The 16,186-nt window shown below is 45.9% G+C and overlaps 1 protein-coding gene across 1 annotated transcript; it reads left to right on the top strand.

Annotated features, from left to right (window-relative positions):
- The first annotated feature begins 11,056 nt into the window (after positions 1 to 11,056).
- On the top strand, positions 11,057 to 14,387 carry LOC144133931 (uncharacterized). The gene is made up of 3 exons (XM_077666981.1): positions 11,057 to 11,349; positions 12,307 to 12,656; positions 14,349 to 14,387. Exons 1-3 carry the CDS (start codon positions 11,106 to 11,108, stop codon positions 14,385 to 14,387), a joined length of 633 nt encoding a protein of 210 aa, XP_077523107.1. The 5' UTR covers positions 11,057 to 11,105.
- The last annotated feature ends 1,799 nt before the right edge of the window (positions 14,388 to 16,186 follow it).

A 16,186-nucleotide genomic window follows, 5' to 3' on the forward strand; every position in this document is an offset into this window, starting at 1 on the left:
TGAAATTGCCCTTTTCCTTGGCGGTGCCAGAGCATGTGAAAGAGCCCCAGGTAGCCAAAATAATCTGGTGACCTCGACGACAACGTCCCTCATATCCGGAACACACTGCGGGACGTTAAACCCCCAAATTATGGGTTACAGACTTTCGGCAAGCGCCAATTACAAGGTCACGGCAAACGCAAGCACGCATCATTCCGTATATCTGATAAATTGTTCAACCGCAATAGAAGCATCAGCTTGCGTTGCTGTAGTGTTTTACGACGGTGGCTGACGGGATTGACCTAATTTTCTTTTGCAGATGATGGCGCGACGAGAATAAACCATTCTGGGCGCTGGTGCTGATGTCATGACAGACCAAGACCAAACCCGAAAGCTCCGAGTCAACAGTGTATGCTGATGACTTATTCACCATGCCCTGGTGAATTTATGCATAATGCTCTACACAATACTGCGAATAAAAACGACGTGCAAAATATTTCTCCTGTTCCATAGAGCCACAAGCGCTGGTTGTCTGAAGGGTGCATGAATGGTAGCAACTTGCTTTAGAACTCTTGAAACTGCCTAACATGCTGTCCCTAAATTAATAATAATAATTGGTTTTTTGGGGAAAGGAAATGGCGCAGTATCTGTCTCATATATCTTTGGACACCTGAACCGCGCCGTAAGGGAATGGATAAAGGAGGGAGTGACAGAAGAAAGGAAGAATGAGGTGCCGTAGTGGAGGGCTCCGGAATAATTTCGACCACCTGGGGATCTTTAACGTGCACTGACATCGCACAGCACACGGGCACCTTGGCGTTTTTCCTCCATAAAAACGCAGCCGCCGCGGTCGGGTTCGAACCCGGGAACTCCGGATCAGTAGTCGAGCGCCCTAACCACTGAGCCACCGCGGCGGGGTCCCCTAAATTAGCAAAACCATATATTCTGCCATGAATTCTCTTAACGTATGCGCCTCTTCAACAAGCACGTAACTGCAGCGGTGGCATAGCGGTTTGAGCATCCGCCTCGCATGCGGGAGGTGGGGGATTTGATCCCCAGGGCTGCCGGGTATCTATCGGTGATACAATGGGTACAAGCTTTTCCCTGCCTGGTGCTCGGCTTCTTTAGGGTTAAATGCTTGTGAAATGGGTCATGGACACCACCTTTAATCAAAGAAAATACTTTGTGTCATGCCGCTCTAAGAATTCATCCCCATCAACGAGCAGGTACACAAAGTAGGACCGTGGGAAAATGCCTTCATTTAAAAAATTCATATCACCGTCACCATACACAAAATCCGGGATGCTGTGAGTTTGACGAAAAGTTCAACCAGATGTTAACCATAATTGAACTGTTGTTAAAGGGACGTTGAGGGCAGTGCCGCGACTTTAGATCAGTGTTTAAAGTGCCCGGCTGCTGACCCGAAAGACGCGTGTTCCGCAGCAACAGCATAAAGACGGAGGCGAAATGCTACAGTACCGTGTGCTGTGCGATGTCAGTACACGTTAAGAACCCAAGGTAGTCGAAATCTTCCGGAGCTGTGCACTAGAGCGTCCCTAGTAGTCTCAGTCGTATTGTGCCGTTAAACCTCATTAACCAACCATGAGCCAACCGACACTATGCACGACTACATACAACTCCGTTAAAATACATTGTCGGGTTCTTTCTGGCTATGTTGACGTTTATCCGGCATTCGATTAAAAAATCTTCCAGCGGACTCTAACTAGTGACTTTTTTACCGAAAAGGACGGGCTGCCACTATTTTGAGGGAGACTGCTGTGTAGTGTATTCGCTTGGATCTGCGAAAAATCTCGGCGTAGAATCACGCTTTTTTTTTGTCATTGAAATGGGTCGGCGATGACGGCATTTCTGTTGAGTTTTATGGTCTTTTATGGCTCTGAAAAGCTTCGTCTTCAGCTAGAGTGGTCTCTGTGGTTAGAACGCTGTACCTTATTAATACAGACCACATTCATTTGGTCCCCACTGATCACACCAGTGAAATAAAAAGATGCGCACCACCTTGAGCTGTGCAAGCTTCTCATAGATAATTAATAAGCGTCGATCATCATTTAACTTATGGTATTGAACCCTGAACACTCTAAGTGTAAAGACCGACAGTTTGAAAGATGACGCACATTCTTCAGCATTAGCCGTTCATAAATTCAACACCGTAAGAGTTCGGAAAATGCACTTCCTCCGAGTTCTCTGCCCATATTGTACCGAAATGCTGACACCATTTCGAGAGCGGCCAAATTGTCCCTTATCTGCAGCTTCCAATATTTTATTCTATAGATCAGCTTTCCATGCTGCCCATTAACGACTAACACGGATACAAAGAAAATATCCACTCTGTACCCAACTGACGCACACTGCCTCGAGCCAGAGGAGGATACGAGTATCCAAAGGTAAGCCTTTACTCTATTGAGCATTACATAGTCTTGCAAGGAGGTCATAATTTTCTTCGGTATAAATTTCTGCTTTTGAACCCCAGACAATAAACAAAGAATGTCGTGTATAGTACACATTATGTACATGAGCTATAAACCACGAATTTTTCGATGTGCCTCAGGAAGACTGGAGAACTTATTAGTAGCTAATAGGTTCATTCCAGTTGATTCCAGTGATTTGCCTTGATGAGTTGCAGTGTACTTACAAAATCCCATATTGGTAGCGAGGCCGTCGTCCTGGGGATCAGCTCATAAAACAAAATTTTGGGTGCCGAGGCAGTTGAAGAATAGAGCTCTGCAATGTTCAGTCCCTTTTTTTTCTACAGCCTTCCCGTGTTCTTCCAGAATGCACAGCAATACTGAACGTAACAAAGTTGTTGTTTGGGCTTATTGGTATAGCATATTAGAACAAGACATTGCACAGCAAAATGTGACAGAGAAAAGCTGCACAGAGAAGGAGCGCTCACTGACAAACGAAGGTTTATTCCAAGGAACCACTGGAAGAAAACAGCAAAGCGTATGCCCAAACACTCGGCGAAAAACGTAACCAGACATTTTGTGAACACAAAAAGCAAATCAGGAATACCACTACAGTAGAATTAAACAATCTTAGTCCTGCTATCTTTTTTATTTTTTCTACTACTGTATTAGTATTCCTGACTTTGTTTTAGCGCTTTGCTGTTTTCTCCCAGCGATATCTGGGAATAATCCTTCTGTTGTCAGCGCACGTCCTATGTGCTCCTTTTCTTTGACCCGTTGGGCTGCATTCTGTCTTTTTCTAATAAAATACTGAACGCAGTTTAGTGCCATCAAGGCCAATTCAGACATTCTGGCTCCGCTGTACAGTAGAAGGGCCAGGAAGACTCGTATTCATTATTTTAGACTGGTTTTACCCCACCAGATGCCGTTGGCCAGCAACACACTCATGATCGGTACAAGCGCTATGAATGCGGTTCACATGCGGTTATTTCAACGAAGCACAATATACTTAAAGACGCGCTTTGGATTCTGTCCTTGTCTGCGAGTTCATTCGCTACTGCTAGGAGTGACCAGACTGCATAGATTGCACTGCATGGGCGTTGATCTGTGACTTCGTATGAAGCATAGAACAGAAAAGCGTTTGAGAAACGCAGATAGTGCTGATATGATCGCAATGAAAGATGGGATAGGAAAAACGTTCCTATTAAATAATTTATTAATTTATTGATTGATTTAAAGACACTGCAAGCACCACATGGTGTTTTTAGTAGGGTAATTTAACAAACGTAATTTTAACAGGGTAATTTTGCAAGCGTAATTTAAAACAAGGGCATGTAGAGAAAAAAAGGCACTGAGCACAGTGGCTATAGAATAGAAAGCACAATAAACATACAAGGCGCAGCTGACCTCAACAACAAATAAAAAAAGTTAAATTATCATACACAAGCCTACAACAAAGAAGCCAACTAGAAAATTATACATGAAACAACATTATTCTAAAGTTGATAGAAACTCCGTTAAGGTTGGTGTAGAGACGGCGTTATTTTTCAGCTGATTGCTGTCAACTATTGCGCACGGGAAAAATAAAAACTTGAAAGTGTTGTTACGCGAGGAAAACGGGGTCATATTTAGATTATACCTTTGTCGAGAAGCCTATCCGGAAGAGAAAAATATATTATAGTTATGTCAGTTTTATAATCGCCGTTAAATATTTCATATGAAAACTTCAGTCGTGACGATTTCTTTGCGCCAAGAGAGAAAGGTTCGCCCTCTTTAAAAGATCAGTGACAGGAGTTTTAGTAAATGTGTTATAAGTGACACGCGGAAAACTTCTCTGTACGTTTAAAAGTTCAGCAATATCAGTTTTTGTAAAAGTATCCCGAACCATGACAGCGCCGGCTAGAAGAGGTAATGCAACTGATTTATAAACCAAAGTATGAGCAGGAGGAGTGCATGAGGAGTAGAAAACTTAAACGCAGGCTTAGGAAAACGTCTTAAGAAGCCTAACCATGTACAGCTGCCGAGATGTGTTCGTTGTCAATGGGTTGTCGAGGCTTCGGGAATGCACGAGATACGGCTATTAGCCGAGTGACCGTGAAACCCACTATTCCCGTAACGACTGTCTTCTTCTCTTTCGGTGTTCTGTAAACAACTTAAGTGATCGTGTCGTCGGCATATGTTTGTCGCGTGTGCGAAGGAGAGAGGAAAGTGGTAATTGCTGTGCCGTGGGTGCCGTGGGAAAGGGTGGTTTGTGTATTTGGTTTGTGTGTTTGTGTATTTGATTGCAACCTCTCCTTTCCCAAATGTTTAATCAGCATTCTTTCCCCAATCTGTCATTAGTTGACGGAAACCTAATTTTCCTTTCCCAAACCACTGATTGGTGAGGTGTCTCGCTTGTAATCTATTGGTGGCTGTCACCGCTAAGGGCTGAGAGGTTTAATAACAAGCGCTCTGGGATGAACCAGGGCTGAATTCGTCTGATCAACGGTCTAGTCATGTAAATAGGTTTCTCTTTGCTTTCTTTCTTCTTGTTTTATTTATGTTTTAAAAAAATAGTTAACCTTCTCCTTTCTTCGAGTAACGTGAATGTTTGCGAGTTGGAACCACCGGGTCATCAAGAAACCCCGATTTCCTCATCAACAAGGTGTTTCCTCTCATCACCATGTGAAGGGGGAACTCAACTTATGTGTACTCCAGTTAAGATCGTTCGAGATACACAGCCCAAAGTACTTACATCTGCTTACTTCAGAAAGCAAGGTATTATTAATACTGTAGTAAAAATTAAAGGGCTCTTCTTATGAGTTATTCTCATGAAAATAGTTTTCTTTAAAACATTGATGACAATCTGGCAGTCATGACACCAAAAAACAACATGAAGCGGACTGTTCAATAATGATTGGTACGATATGCTATTAGTTTCAGAGTACCGAACACAGTGTCGGCAAAAAGGTTAATGTTAATTGTAATATCTTGAATAATGCCATTACTATATAACAAAAACAAAAGCGGCCCTAACACAGATCCCTGGGCTACTGACCAATCTACCGGCACTCATGCGGAGAAAGTGTCATGAAAAGATAGACTTTTTTCCGCTTGTTCCCTCCGTTCTTACAATACTGGCGACCGCAACTGTGTCTGGCCGTCGTGGATGTGCGGGAAGCATGTGCGCTGCTCCTCGATTTCGTTTAGATCTGGGACTTCGTCTGGATCAGGAGCAGACTTCGCTGATCTAATGGTGAAATCGTGAAAAGATTTCACATTTATTCGGCTGCTAATTTACGTTGTTGACTCACAATGCATCACCGATGGTCAATGGCTCCGGAACCGTCTAGGTACTTGCGGTACAACAGAAAGAGAGTACTCGAGGAACTGCTGCCTATGTTTTGAGTGCTGCTGAAAACATATGCACACCGTCTCGCCAAAACCCCGATGCTCGACCAATAACGACTTATCCTGAAAAAAGAAGCAAGCGTTTTTGATTTAGTGAATAACAATATCGCAAACCATTTCTCTAAAACATTTTGCAATGTATTTGAAGATGTTTTCATGTCGGAAGACTGCTCTGGATCGTTATGGTACAGATTTTCTCACATAGGGCTAATTTTAAGACACTCTCTTTTAATATACAGCTATATATTTCAGGAAACTGAAACTTAAGATTAATAAAACAAAAAATTTCTGTCTCGAAAAGTAACTAAAGCCCACTGTGCGCACGCAAATCTTTCATTTCTGCCATATCGTTGGGACAAAAATGGTGTATGTCGGATTCTAAGTGAAGTGTCCATGTGATTACACTCGACATAATCACGAAAAACACAACATTACTGAAGAGAAATTCGACGTTACGCACGGCGGTGCATTCTTCGTGAGCGCGATCTGGCGCATATTTCTCCTTTTACCACATGTAGGCCGAATTTTTAATTTCTCTCTACAAAAGCGACAATGGAAATGAGCATACTGCACATATTTCGTAAAACTTCACTTTTTACGTATAGCTAAGGTTGATTCTGAAAAAGGTTAAAAAGAAACAAGGACGACGAAGGCACAAAATCAGGAAATGCGCTCAATAAGAAATTTGGTTAGGGCTAGTTTGGTTCGTAGCTATTTGGTTGGGCTAGATGGCTGCGTTTTCTTCAGACCCAACCATAGCTATGAACCAGCTAGCCCAAACCAAAGTACTTGATGTATAGGTTCTGCACAATTCAATCAATGCTTCCGAATGGAAATATTGAACAATTGGATTGGGCAACTGCTGATGAACTTTGCATCTGGCGGACATATGGGACGCACAAAAAGGAAAAATACTTTCCTGCTGAAATCTTAATTAACACAGGGCATCACGAGCGAGAGCAAGGCATGCACTGCCGTTGCTCAGATTCCCAAGAGAGGTTCTGTGAGAAATGTGATCACTTCGCGCCCGATTATATCTGGCGGAAAAGCCGGTCGCAGACCGTTATCCCATAGGTATGAAGGTAAGAGGCGGCGCCTTCTCCCCTGTCAGGAGCTCTCACAACTCCAGCGTCGGACCAGCCAGCCCTGTGACCCGAAACTTTTAGACGCCAACGGATATCGCGCGCTTTTCACGCCGAAACGGTAAGGGCGAACGAAAGGCTACCTGGTGTTTGAGGAGTCCAATAAATTCCCACAATATTTGCTTTGATAGCAGAGGCACTGGAACTTGCGAAATAGCGAAATTGCAGGCGCGGTGAGTGTGAAGCTTCTGTGAGTGGTCTTCGCTCTCATGAAGCACCGCCCTTTAGCCATCTCCCCACCGCTCTCCCTTTGGCAATGCATCCACCGTATGATCGTGGTAGCAGCATGATCGCAGTTCGCATGATTGTCCACCGATTTTACTGCGGTAATTGTACCAGCAGCACTTGTCGAGAATGCCGGCATCTGCAGTATGAAGCCTCAGCAAGATATTCCTCCACCTTGCAGAAGCGCCACCCTACCTCAACTCCGCCTTGCACATACGCTACCCATCATCAAAGAACCAACCACCTGCATCCACGAGGCCTCCACCTAGTAGAAGCCGGTGAAACGGTGAAACGTCTTTCAAGGACGTAGTGAGAAAACCAGCTGCACTCGAGAGGCACCCTCCTTCATTCACCTCCCAATCCTACACCCCAAACTACAGAACTGCCCAAACACCCATCGGCAGCCTCGATCCTAACCACTATAGAGAGATAGAAATCCTTTAATTAAAAAAAAACAGTTTAGTCGGCATTCAAAACTCGCTGGTATGTTACTCTGAGTGGGGAAGAGAATTTGGTAGATAACGCCATTAAATGCATACTAAGGTGTATCGGCGAGTAATGATGTTGCATATGCATAGTCCGACAAATGAGCTAACAATTTTACAGCGAGAAGAACATACGGAGATTACATGCAAGGTGAAATTAGAGCGGGTCGAGATGTCAAATGTCCTTTAAACATGCAAAGAAAAAGTTCATTGCATGTCTCCGGTGAGTAGGGCAGGCTAAGTGACCTAAAACACTGTCCATTGTTAGAGGCATTGGGGAGAGCTTCTCCATGCAATGCTCATAGTACGCACGCTTCTCAGCATACGCAAGGTACTCGAGCAGGATATGTTCTACAGTTTTGACCGAACCGCAGTTGTCGCAAAAGTTAGTGTTCATTTGACCGAAACGGTATCGCAAGCCGTTTGTAAATGCAGCGTTCAGGAGAAGTCGGTGACAACTGTTTTCAGATGGCGAGGAATTCTGTGCTTGAGTCCTGATCATTGGTTTGAGTCGGCTGAATAAAGAAATTGTCATTGATGTGCCGGCAATCTCCAAGCCGATACCGTTCTTAGCGAGGAAAATTTTTAGCCATTCGGGACGCATCAGATTTCGTGAAGAAACTCCAAATGTACGTATCTGCGACGTTGGTGGCATTTACGGGCCGCTTAATGTACTTTTTCTTTGGCCAGAATGCCACAGTGCGCTGGTAGCCACTTAAATGTTATGCAGTGACCTGCGACAATAGCCAAGTGATGCATATATCAGATGTCAAGAAAAATGGCTGATGATTTGTGTTCTTCAGCAAATCTGAGAGGATCTGCAGAGATGCTTTGGAGTCAGTAAATATAACCTATCGGCCTGGGGTTCAGCACAGGATACAAAAAACACCTTCCTTAATGCAATGAAGCTCATATGTCGTAGAGGAAGTCTTCCGCTGCAGCCGGTAAGAAAGGACAGGGCTTGTGGAGGGCGCATAAAGGCCACAGGAAGAGGTTTCTTGAGTAGTTCAACCGTCGGTGAAGGTGTGGGTATGCTGCGTATATTCATCGGCAAAGTAGGCTAAAGAAGCTTGCAGTAGCTTTGCCTGTGGTATGGGGCTCTTTTCATTCACTCCTCGGGTAAACATCGTCACCTTCAGAGGTAAGAGCATCAGGGGAAAAAAGACAGAGGTAGTAGTTTCTGTAGCTCATTGTTAGTAGAGAGTAGTAGGGGCTGCACAGCTTGGCCATAGCCAAAGTTGCAGTGAGTGAGGTGAAAACGGTGTAGGAAGTGCTTCTTCTCTTGGATGACGTGGCGGAGGTGGGTACGCATGTTTTCCTGGGCGAATCATATCTATCGGGAGGCACTGCCTTTACCCTCCAGTAGCGCCACCTATGACCAATCGACCCAACGGCGTTCACCTCCAGCCTCCAGTGTGCAACCTGGGCTTAGATCAACTTGAGTCGATGCTGTCTCGCATTAGGTTTAATTATGGTACTGCCACTTTTTTGTGTAGCGGTGAAAGGGCGGTGTATAAGAAAAGGCTTTTCATTGTTTTGTACGAGATTTCACGAATACGCATTATTGATGCCTTAATTATGTGGCCTTGATGATATTCTACTGTCATTGCTGTTGCTCGTCTATTGTGCTGCATTCTTGAGCTGCTTATCTCAAATTCCACATGATCAGAATTCTGCGTTTATTTTAACAAAAGTGGGGCTTGTTCTAAGCTGGTTGGAAACCGTTCCCATCCTTCACTTCGAGCACAGCGGAAATGATGGAGATTTGGTTCAGTCCGGGATTCAAGAAAAATGCAGTTTAGTGTAAGGTTTTCGATCAAGTACCTGGTTCGGTGTCAGTCGCCTGTTTAGCGCTAGTGGCTCCTTGAGCCTCTGCTTGCTTGCCGTATGCATCTTCATCTGATGAACGCAGATATTTTCCTCTAACGGTTGACGAAGCGTAAGCGTCGGTCGGCGATCAGTGATGCCAAAGATTTTAGTCTTAGCTTGCGCTATAATTCAAATCATCTCACAGCATGATGTTTGTTTTTGTTACGCCTTGCACTATCTAATATACTTCAGTGACAAGAAATGAAGGCACACTTTAAGTGGCTGCCGCCTGTGAAGAGTTTAACTCATTTGTTCGCTGCAGACTATTTGCTGAGGGAGCCCTCAGTGTCACGGCAAGAAAAGGAGATATTTTTGATAGATATAATGTTTTCCCGCAGAACATTTATGTGTTCTATTTTCTGTGTTATTTGGGCATTGGCGACAGAGTGCGACCTTAGATTTCATTCGCTACGTGAGAGAAAGCCAAAATGCTCTGAAAGTTTCACCACCACGCACGCCTGTGTCAAAGGTATTCCAGATATTTGCCTGTGTCTAATCCGCCTCACCCCGAATGTTCGCTTCGCCTTTAAACCGAGTGTGGTCGAGAGCGAGTGTAATTACGGTGTTCTACGGTAGACGTGTGCAAGTCTCGCTATCGCCGCTGTTGAGTTAATGTAGTCTTTGTGGGCACAAGCTGCCTCAGTAATTTGTTTGTCTTCATCGCAATAGCGAGTTTCTGTCGGTACAACTACGTATAAAATTAGAATCTAAACAGATGGTTGATATCGCCTGGCTTCTCTGGCATTCTTGAAATTGAACAGTTTTCTCTACTCTTTTTGCTCTGTCTTGTTCCGGTGATATGTTCCTCTTTGCACGTGTTGCCTGATATTTATGTTATGCTGTAAACCTGCACTTCTTGCGCGGTCTTCTTGCGTAAAACTGGGCAAGACTCGTTAAAATGTCGTTTTTCTACGTCCCGTTCATGGTTTTTTCCTTCTAAATTTTCTGTCGGTAAGGGACAAGTAAATAGCCACGTAAATAAACTCGCATTCTTCTAATCAACACATTTTTTTTTTTGTAATCCAATCCAAGCAACACGAAACATGCAAAACTGCATATTATAAATTTCTTCCCGTATTCAATCAGAGGGGAACTTTGTTGCCTAGCTGATATCAAATCAGTGTTGCAAGGAATTCTACACTGTGTCAGTTTGGGATAACAGCCTGTTTGGCTCAATGGAGGGAGAGACAGAGAGGTAGACATTTTAATGATTACATGAGAAGTGTGCCTGGTAGTTAAGCGGGCATGATGCTTCGAATGAGTGTGAAGAGGAAAAAAAAACGGGAAGTCAAAAATACACAATACTCGTACACTTACAAATGCACAGGATCTTAAAAAACTGTCGATGAAACGCCCCTCAGATAAGCTAGGAGGGATTTTGTCCCATTGTCAGATGTGCACGAACGCTGTCGTGCAGTGAATGTAGACGAAGACCACAAATGGGTTGCGTGAGCGTACTTGCAGAAGAAGACGAAGGGCACGAGCTGACCGGTCGCCTCATTCCTACAGCTAAGACTGAGTGGACCGCTGGGAGAGAAATCTGAACCGTGGGCTGTCTTTCCCCTCCTGGAAATTCATCCTTCGGGGCTATGGATTCTACAGCAAAAGGGTCGGCGACCAAACACAAGTCCAAGCGGTCCTCACGCCGATCTCGAAAGAAACGCAGTTCCTCGTCCTCGTCCTCGCTCTCGCGGTCGTCCAAGGCCGATGATGAGCGTACCCAGGCGCAGCCCGCACCGGCAGCCCTTCCCGACGCCAGTGCAACAGCCCCGCCGACCGCAGTGGCGTCCACTCTGTTCTCACCGGCTCCTGGGAAGGAGACACCACGAGCATGTAAGCTGGTGCCTCAGGCTATTCGACCCTTATGCACCAAGAGAGGAGCTGCTTGTTTTCCGGGGTGGTTCTCTTCTTTGTGCTGGCATGTGTGTCTCCGTTTCGCTGAAGTGGCAGGCAAGGACTAACTCTAAAACCCGGCATGCAGGAATCGAACAAGGCGTTTTGCGCTAAGCGCATAATTCCTGACTTTAAGCGTACAGTTAGCATGGGGTCATTCTGTTATTGCGTAAGCAATAATAATGTCACATTACAAATGTATGTCTATAGCCTCGGAGAGCGAGGGATCCACCGTGCTCCCTCCCTCCTCGGATGTTAGGGGGATGCACACGTCGATCAACCTCCCCATACCACTTCGTCCACATGCGCCGTCCAGAAGCTCCACCCGCCTCCAATCCACCTGCTTCTATCCTCCACAAGTCCTTCACCCACTTGAAGCCCGCATAGCAGCAGTACGAAAAGGCAACGGCGAAATTCCATTGACACACAAAGTGAGAACGCTTGCTACCTTCGAGAAGGAATACCCGCTAGTCACCTCCACACGCCGAACACCTTAGAAGAGGGATTGTCACCAACCTCCATTCTCCAGAACTGCCACTTAGCACCCACGCGCATCTGCTGTTTGATGTAATGAGCCCTTTGGAAGCAGTTCACCATGAGCAGTTAGCTATTGAGGTCCAGAAGGCCGAGGCACTTCTTGAACAGAAATCGTGGAACAGCGAAACGCCGCACAAGCAGATTCACTGCACTCACATCAAACAAACGTAATTGTTAACAACGGTGTCGTTGTCGCTTAGGTTCTCAATCATAATTTTGTAAAAGCTGGGAAGAGTGACGATATTACCTTCGAAATTAAGTGCAGTAAAAATTAGTGCAGCGTTGCGTAAGCTACATATGTGCTAGGTAGAGTGTGCGTTGTGTTTAGAGGAGCAGTTAAGCTGTCTTTTTTCTATGAAGGTGCACCTCCCACCGCTGAGGCTGCAGGTGCCACCGAGCACTCGGCGTACGTGACCGCCGAGAACACCGCCGCGTCGGTTGTGGGACCCGTCGTGGTGCCTTCGGCGACGCCATCGGAGGTGAACAAGATGGGTGAGAAGGACATCGAGCCGGGCATCGCAGATAACTACGTCCTGCTCGAGCCGCTGCCTGGAGCAGAGCCTCTGCTATCCGTGTCTGCTGCTCCTTCAACCATGGAGAAGGCAACTAGCGAAGATATGCAGAAGACCGGGCGAGTCATCCGAGCGCAGCTGTCTGATGTCACTACACCCATCACAGTGGCCGTAGAAGCTCCGCGTGCTCTGCACCAGGTGAGTATGTGGTGTGCACCGCGATGGTAGATGAAGCGAATTGTCACCTAATCAAGGGAAACACAAGTTTAGGAGCGTGCAAAGTCACTGAGCTTTTGTGGGATCGGCTTGACTTATTCTAAACGAAAAGATCTCAAGTTCTGTCGCAAGTCTTTTTGACTGTGCGGCGCAACACCCTCGAGGACGAGACGCATAGAAAGATGGGATAGGTGTCTATGACTAAAGTCGTATTTCACTGGAACATGCAGATGATAGTTTTCAGGTGGTCATCTGTACAAACATGATATCCGTAAACATGATAAGGAAAGATACCTAAGGTGTTTTTTTTTTCACGCCGTTCTACGGAACCCTCTGCCCTCTAAGCCAAGCATCAGTGCAATCCGACGGTAGAGCTTGCGCTACGCCAGAGCCAATCATCTGGCTAACATAAGGTGTAACTAAGGAGAACCAGATGACAAAGTTGTGATAGAAGTAAGCAGAAGCATATAGCAAAAGTAAGATAGAAGTAAGGAGAAGGAGATGGCTGCGTGGAACCGCACTTATAGAGACGCCAAAACTTTCGCGCGGCAATGCACCGCGTGCATCCCGCCGCCTAAGGTAAGAAAAAAAAGCAGATGGTTGGAGCAGGAGTTGGTGCGACGCCAGAACCTTCTCGCGTTCTAAGTTATACATAATGGTGTCTTAGACTGTCGGTTTAGATCGCTCTAGAGTACTCCAAGAGGCGACCGCACATTCGGCTGGTCAAAGTCGGACGCTGTGACTACATTCGGCTGGTTCTTTAAGTGCTCGCTTCCAGCTCAGAGCATTCAGATGCGCTCCGAGAAAAATGTTGGCTTGAACCCAAGATCAGTTCACACGACAGAGCCACTTCCGCCATTTCGCAAAAGCGGTGCGAGGCCTCGGCGTCCTCTAGGCGTAGGTAGAGTCAAGTGTCGGTTATTGACGCACTCAAGCAGTTGTAGCGTCCTTGCTGTATTGTGGTTTGCGGGTGCCGCACTGTGTAAGGCAAAATGTCCAAGAGACGCCGGATAACTACGCTAGTAACGCGGTCTGTGTTGCTGCCGCATAACAACAGCGATTCCAGCAGTAGTTCAGATGAGTACGACAGTGCTATCCAGAAGTGGATGTTCGAAGAATGAGCGTCTCGTGGGACGGAGAGCCGTGGCAGCGATCTATACAGCCTAAGCGGTGACCGCGATCCAAACTGTGTGCGACCACGTGCGGCTAAAGCTAATCAAGGGACTTTACGCGCGGCTACTGTTGACATAAGCAGTGGTGCCATGGTAGATAGCCGCCTTGGAGGTAACGCGTCGTGGTTCCGGAAGTTACGTCCTCCTTCTGCTTCCTGCGATTTCGCTCTAAAAACTCGCTGACCATTCGGCTTGGCTAGTCTCGCTGTGAGCTCAGAGAAAGAGCGGCTCCCACTCTGCCAAATCCTAACCGCATCACAGGGGCGACCAGTCGAAGACACCATAAGAGGAAGAGGAGGTTGGGTGATGTGTGCCCGCTTGCTGTAGTTATCCTAGTGTTATGGACTATCAAAGGTCTCTTGCCTGTCACAGCGTCTAATAGAAGTTGTCATCGCAGAGAAGCCCCTGCCGTTCTCGAAAGCAATAAAGAAAAAGCTGCATGATATCGCCTACTTTTACCGGACGCCCTTAGCACAGCATGGAGCACTCGTTTTTGGCACAGGTGCTCTCCGTTACAATGCAGCTGCTGTGCGCTATGTAAACAAAGCAGAAGAGCACAGCACCGCGCGGTGAAACCACCCTTGCCGGCAATTTATGCATTGCGTAGCCAAGCTTAGCGCTGTTTATTTGTTTCTTCTTCAGTGATCGGCATGATGACAAGCGCTCTAAAGCAATATGATCGAGCGCACGCGCAAACACACACACACACACACACACACACACACACACACACACACACACACACACACACACACACACACACACACACACACACACACACACACACACACACACACACACACACACACACACACACACACACACACACACACACACACACACACACACACACACACACACACACACACACACACACACACACGCACACGCACACGCACACGCACACACACACACAATCGAGGGAATTTTTATATGGACGATAGAAAACAGTATTCCGAAATGCTGAAGGCACGGTGAAGAACAGTGAATCAGAATAAGCATGGATGATCCATGCTGAAGCAGTCGCAGTAGTAGATGGACACACACAAGAAGGAAGCAACACAAAATCACTTCCGTGCTGCTTGTTTGTTCCTGTGCATTTCTACGTTTTTTTGTGCACAGTTTTCAGCATTGATCGTTACGAACTTGCTTGTCTAGCGATTTTGTTAGAACACAAAGTTGCACTTTGCCACGCAAGGGTTGAGGTACGCAATGCCGGCACATTCATTTCCGCTTTGCGTGGAAGGAAAAGCATAGTGTGGCGACATGAACACAGACAGGTAATTCTGTAGAGAGCCGACTGCATGCGTGACCTGCTGAATGAACTTGTCGATCGGCAGGTGGATGTTGTGCTTTTGTTAAACAGGAAATATATTTTTTGAGTTATGAAAATCACGCCTGAGTGACCTGAATCTTCGTTCTTCTTATGCGCTCAACCATGTCTAACCATGTTAATCTTTCCATCCCAAAGCACTGCTGATTGCTTTCGAGCTCCTGGCTCGACCTCACTACCGACAAGCTCCTTCTTTGTTAATTTGCGATATTTTTTACTGCGGTAGACGCGTACTTTCACAAATCAAATAAAAAGCCGTGTTTGTTTTTCCATCGTTGTATCCGGGATGTCTCAACCGTATTTTTGGAGATGTGCCAGTGCCGATTTGCACGAAGCACATTCCATTGTTATAAACTTGCGCAGCGCCTCGACACCTATACGCAAGCTGTAATGAAAGACATCAACAGTGTGAGCATTCTAGCATAGAAGATTACTTGATATTCGACATTTGAAACTTCCAAACCATCATGAAGGCAAAAAGTTAGGCTCTTTGGGTAATACCATTATTTCCGTGAGATGGCGAGAACCGGTTCGTGCATCGAATATTCATGAAAGAAGAAACTACGAGAGAGGAAGGCAGACATCTTCTTGGTTGCGTGTTGCAAAAGACCTGCAACGCATCTGCTAGACTAGATTCTGATTCAGTAGAGAGCATGGTATACTAACGGTGTCCTGTATGCCAGAGAAGCATTTTCCTTGCTGCTTTTGCCGGAGGCAGTCATGTGAAATGAGTATAAGGCAGATAAATGCTTGACGATTTTGCGCACTCTACAATATTAAAGTATGATGTAACAATGACAAAAGGCTGTTTGGGGGAGGGGGACGTTTGACGGCATGTTCATACGTAATTTACGGTGACCTTTTGAAACTGCATTACTAAGCGTGTACGAAGCCAGCACCCGCCTGTCATAGTAGTACCGAGTCAATGACCAGGCTTAACTTCTGCCCATGTCCTGCTTACTGGTTCCTTTCTTGCGCTGATTCCTCCTCACGCAGGAACCGGACGT

Source organism: Amblyomma americanum, chromosome 5, assembly GCF_052857255.1.
Source record: "Amblyomma americanum isolate KBUSLIRL-KWMA chromosome 5, ASM5285725v1, whole genome shotgun sequence".
In the NCBI taxonomy this organism is placed as follows: Eukaryota; Metazoa; Arthropoda; class Arachnida; order Ixodida; family Ixodidae; genus Amblyomma; species Amblyomma americanum.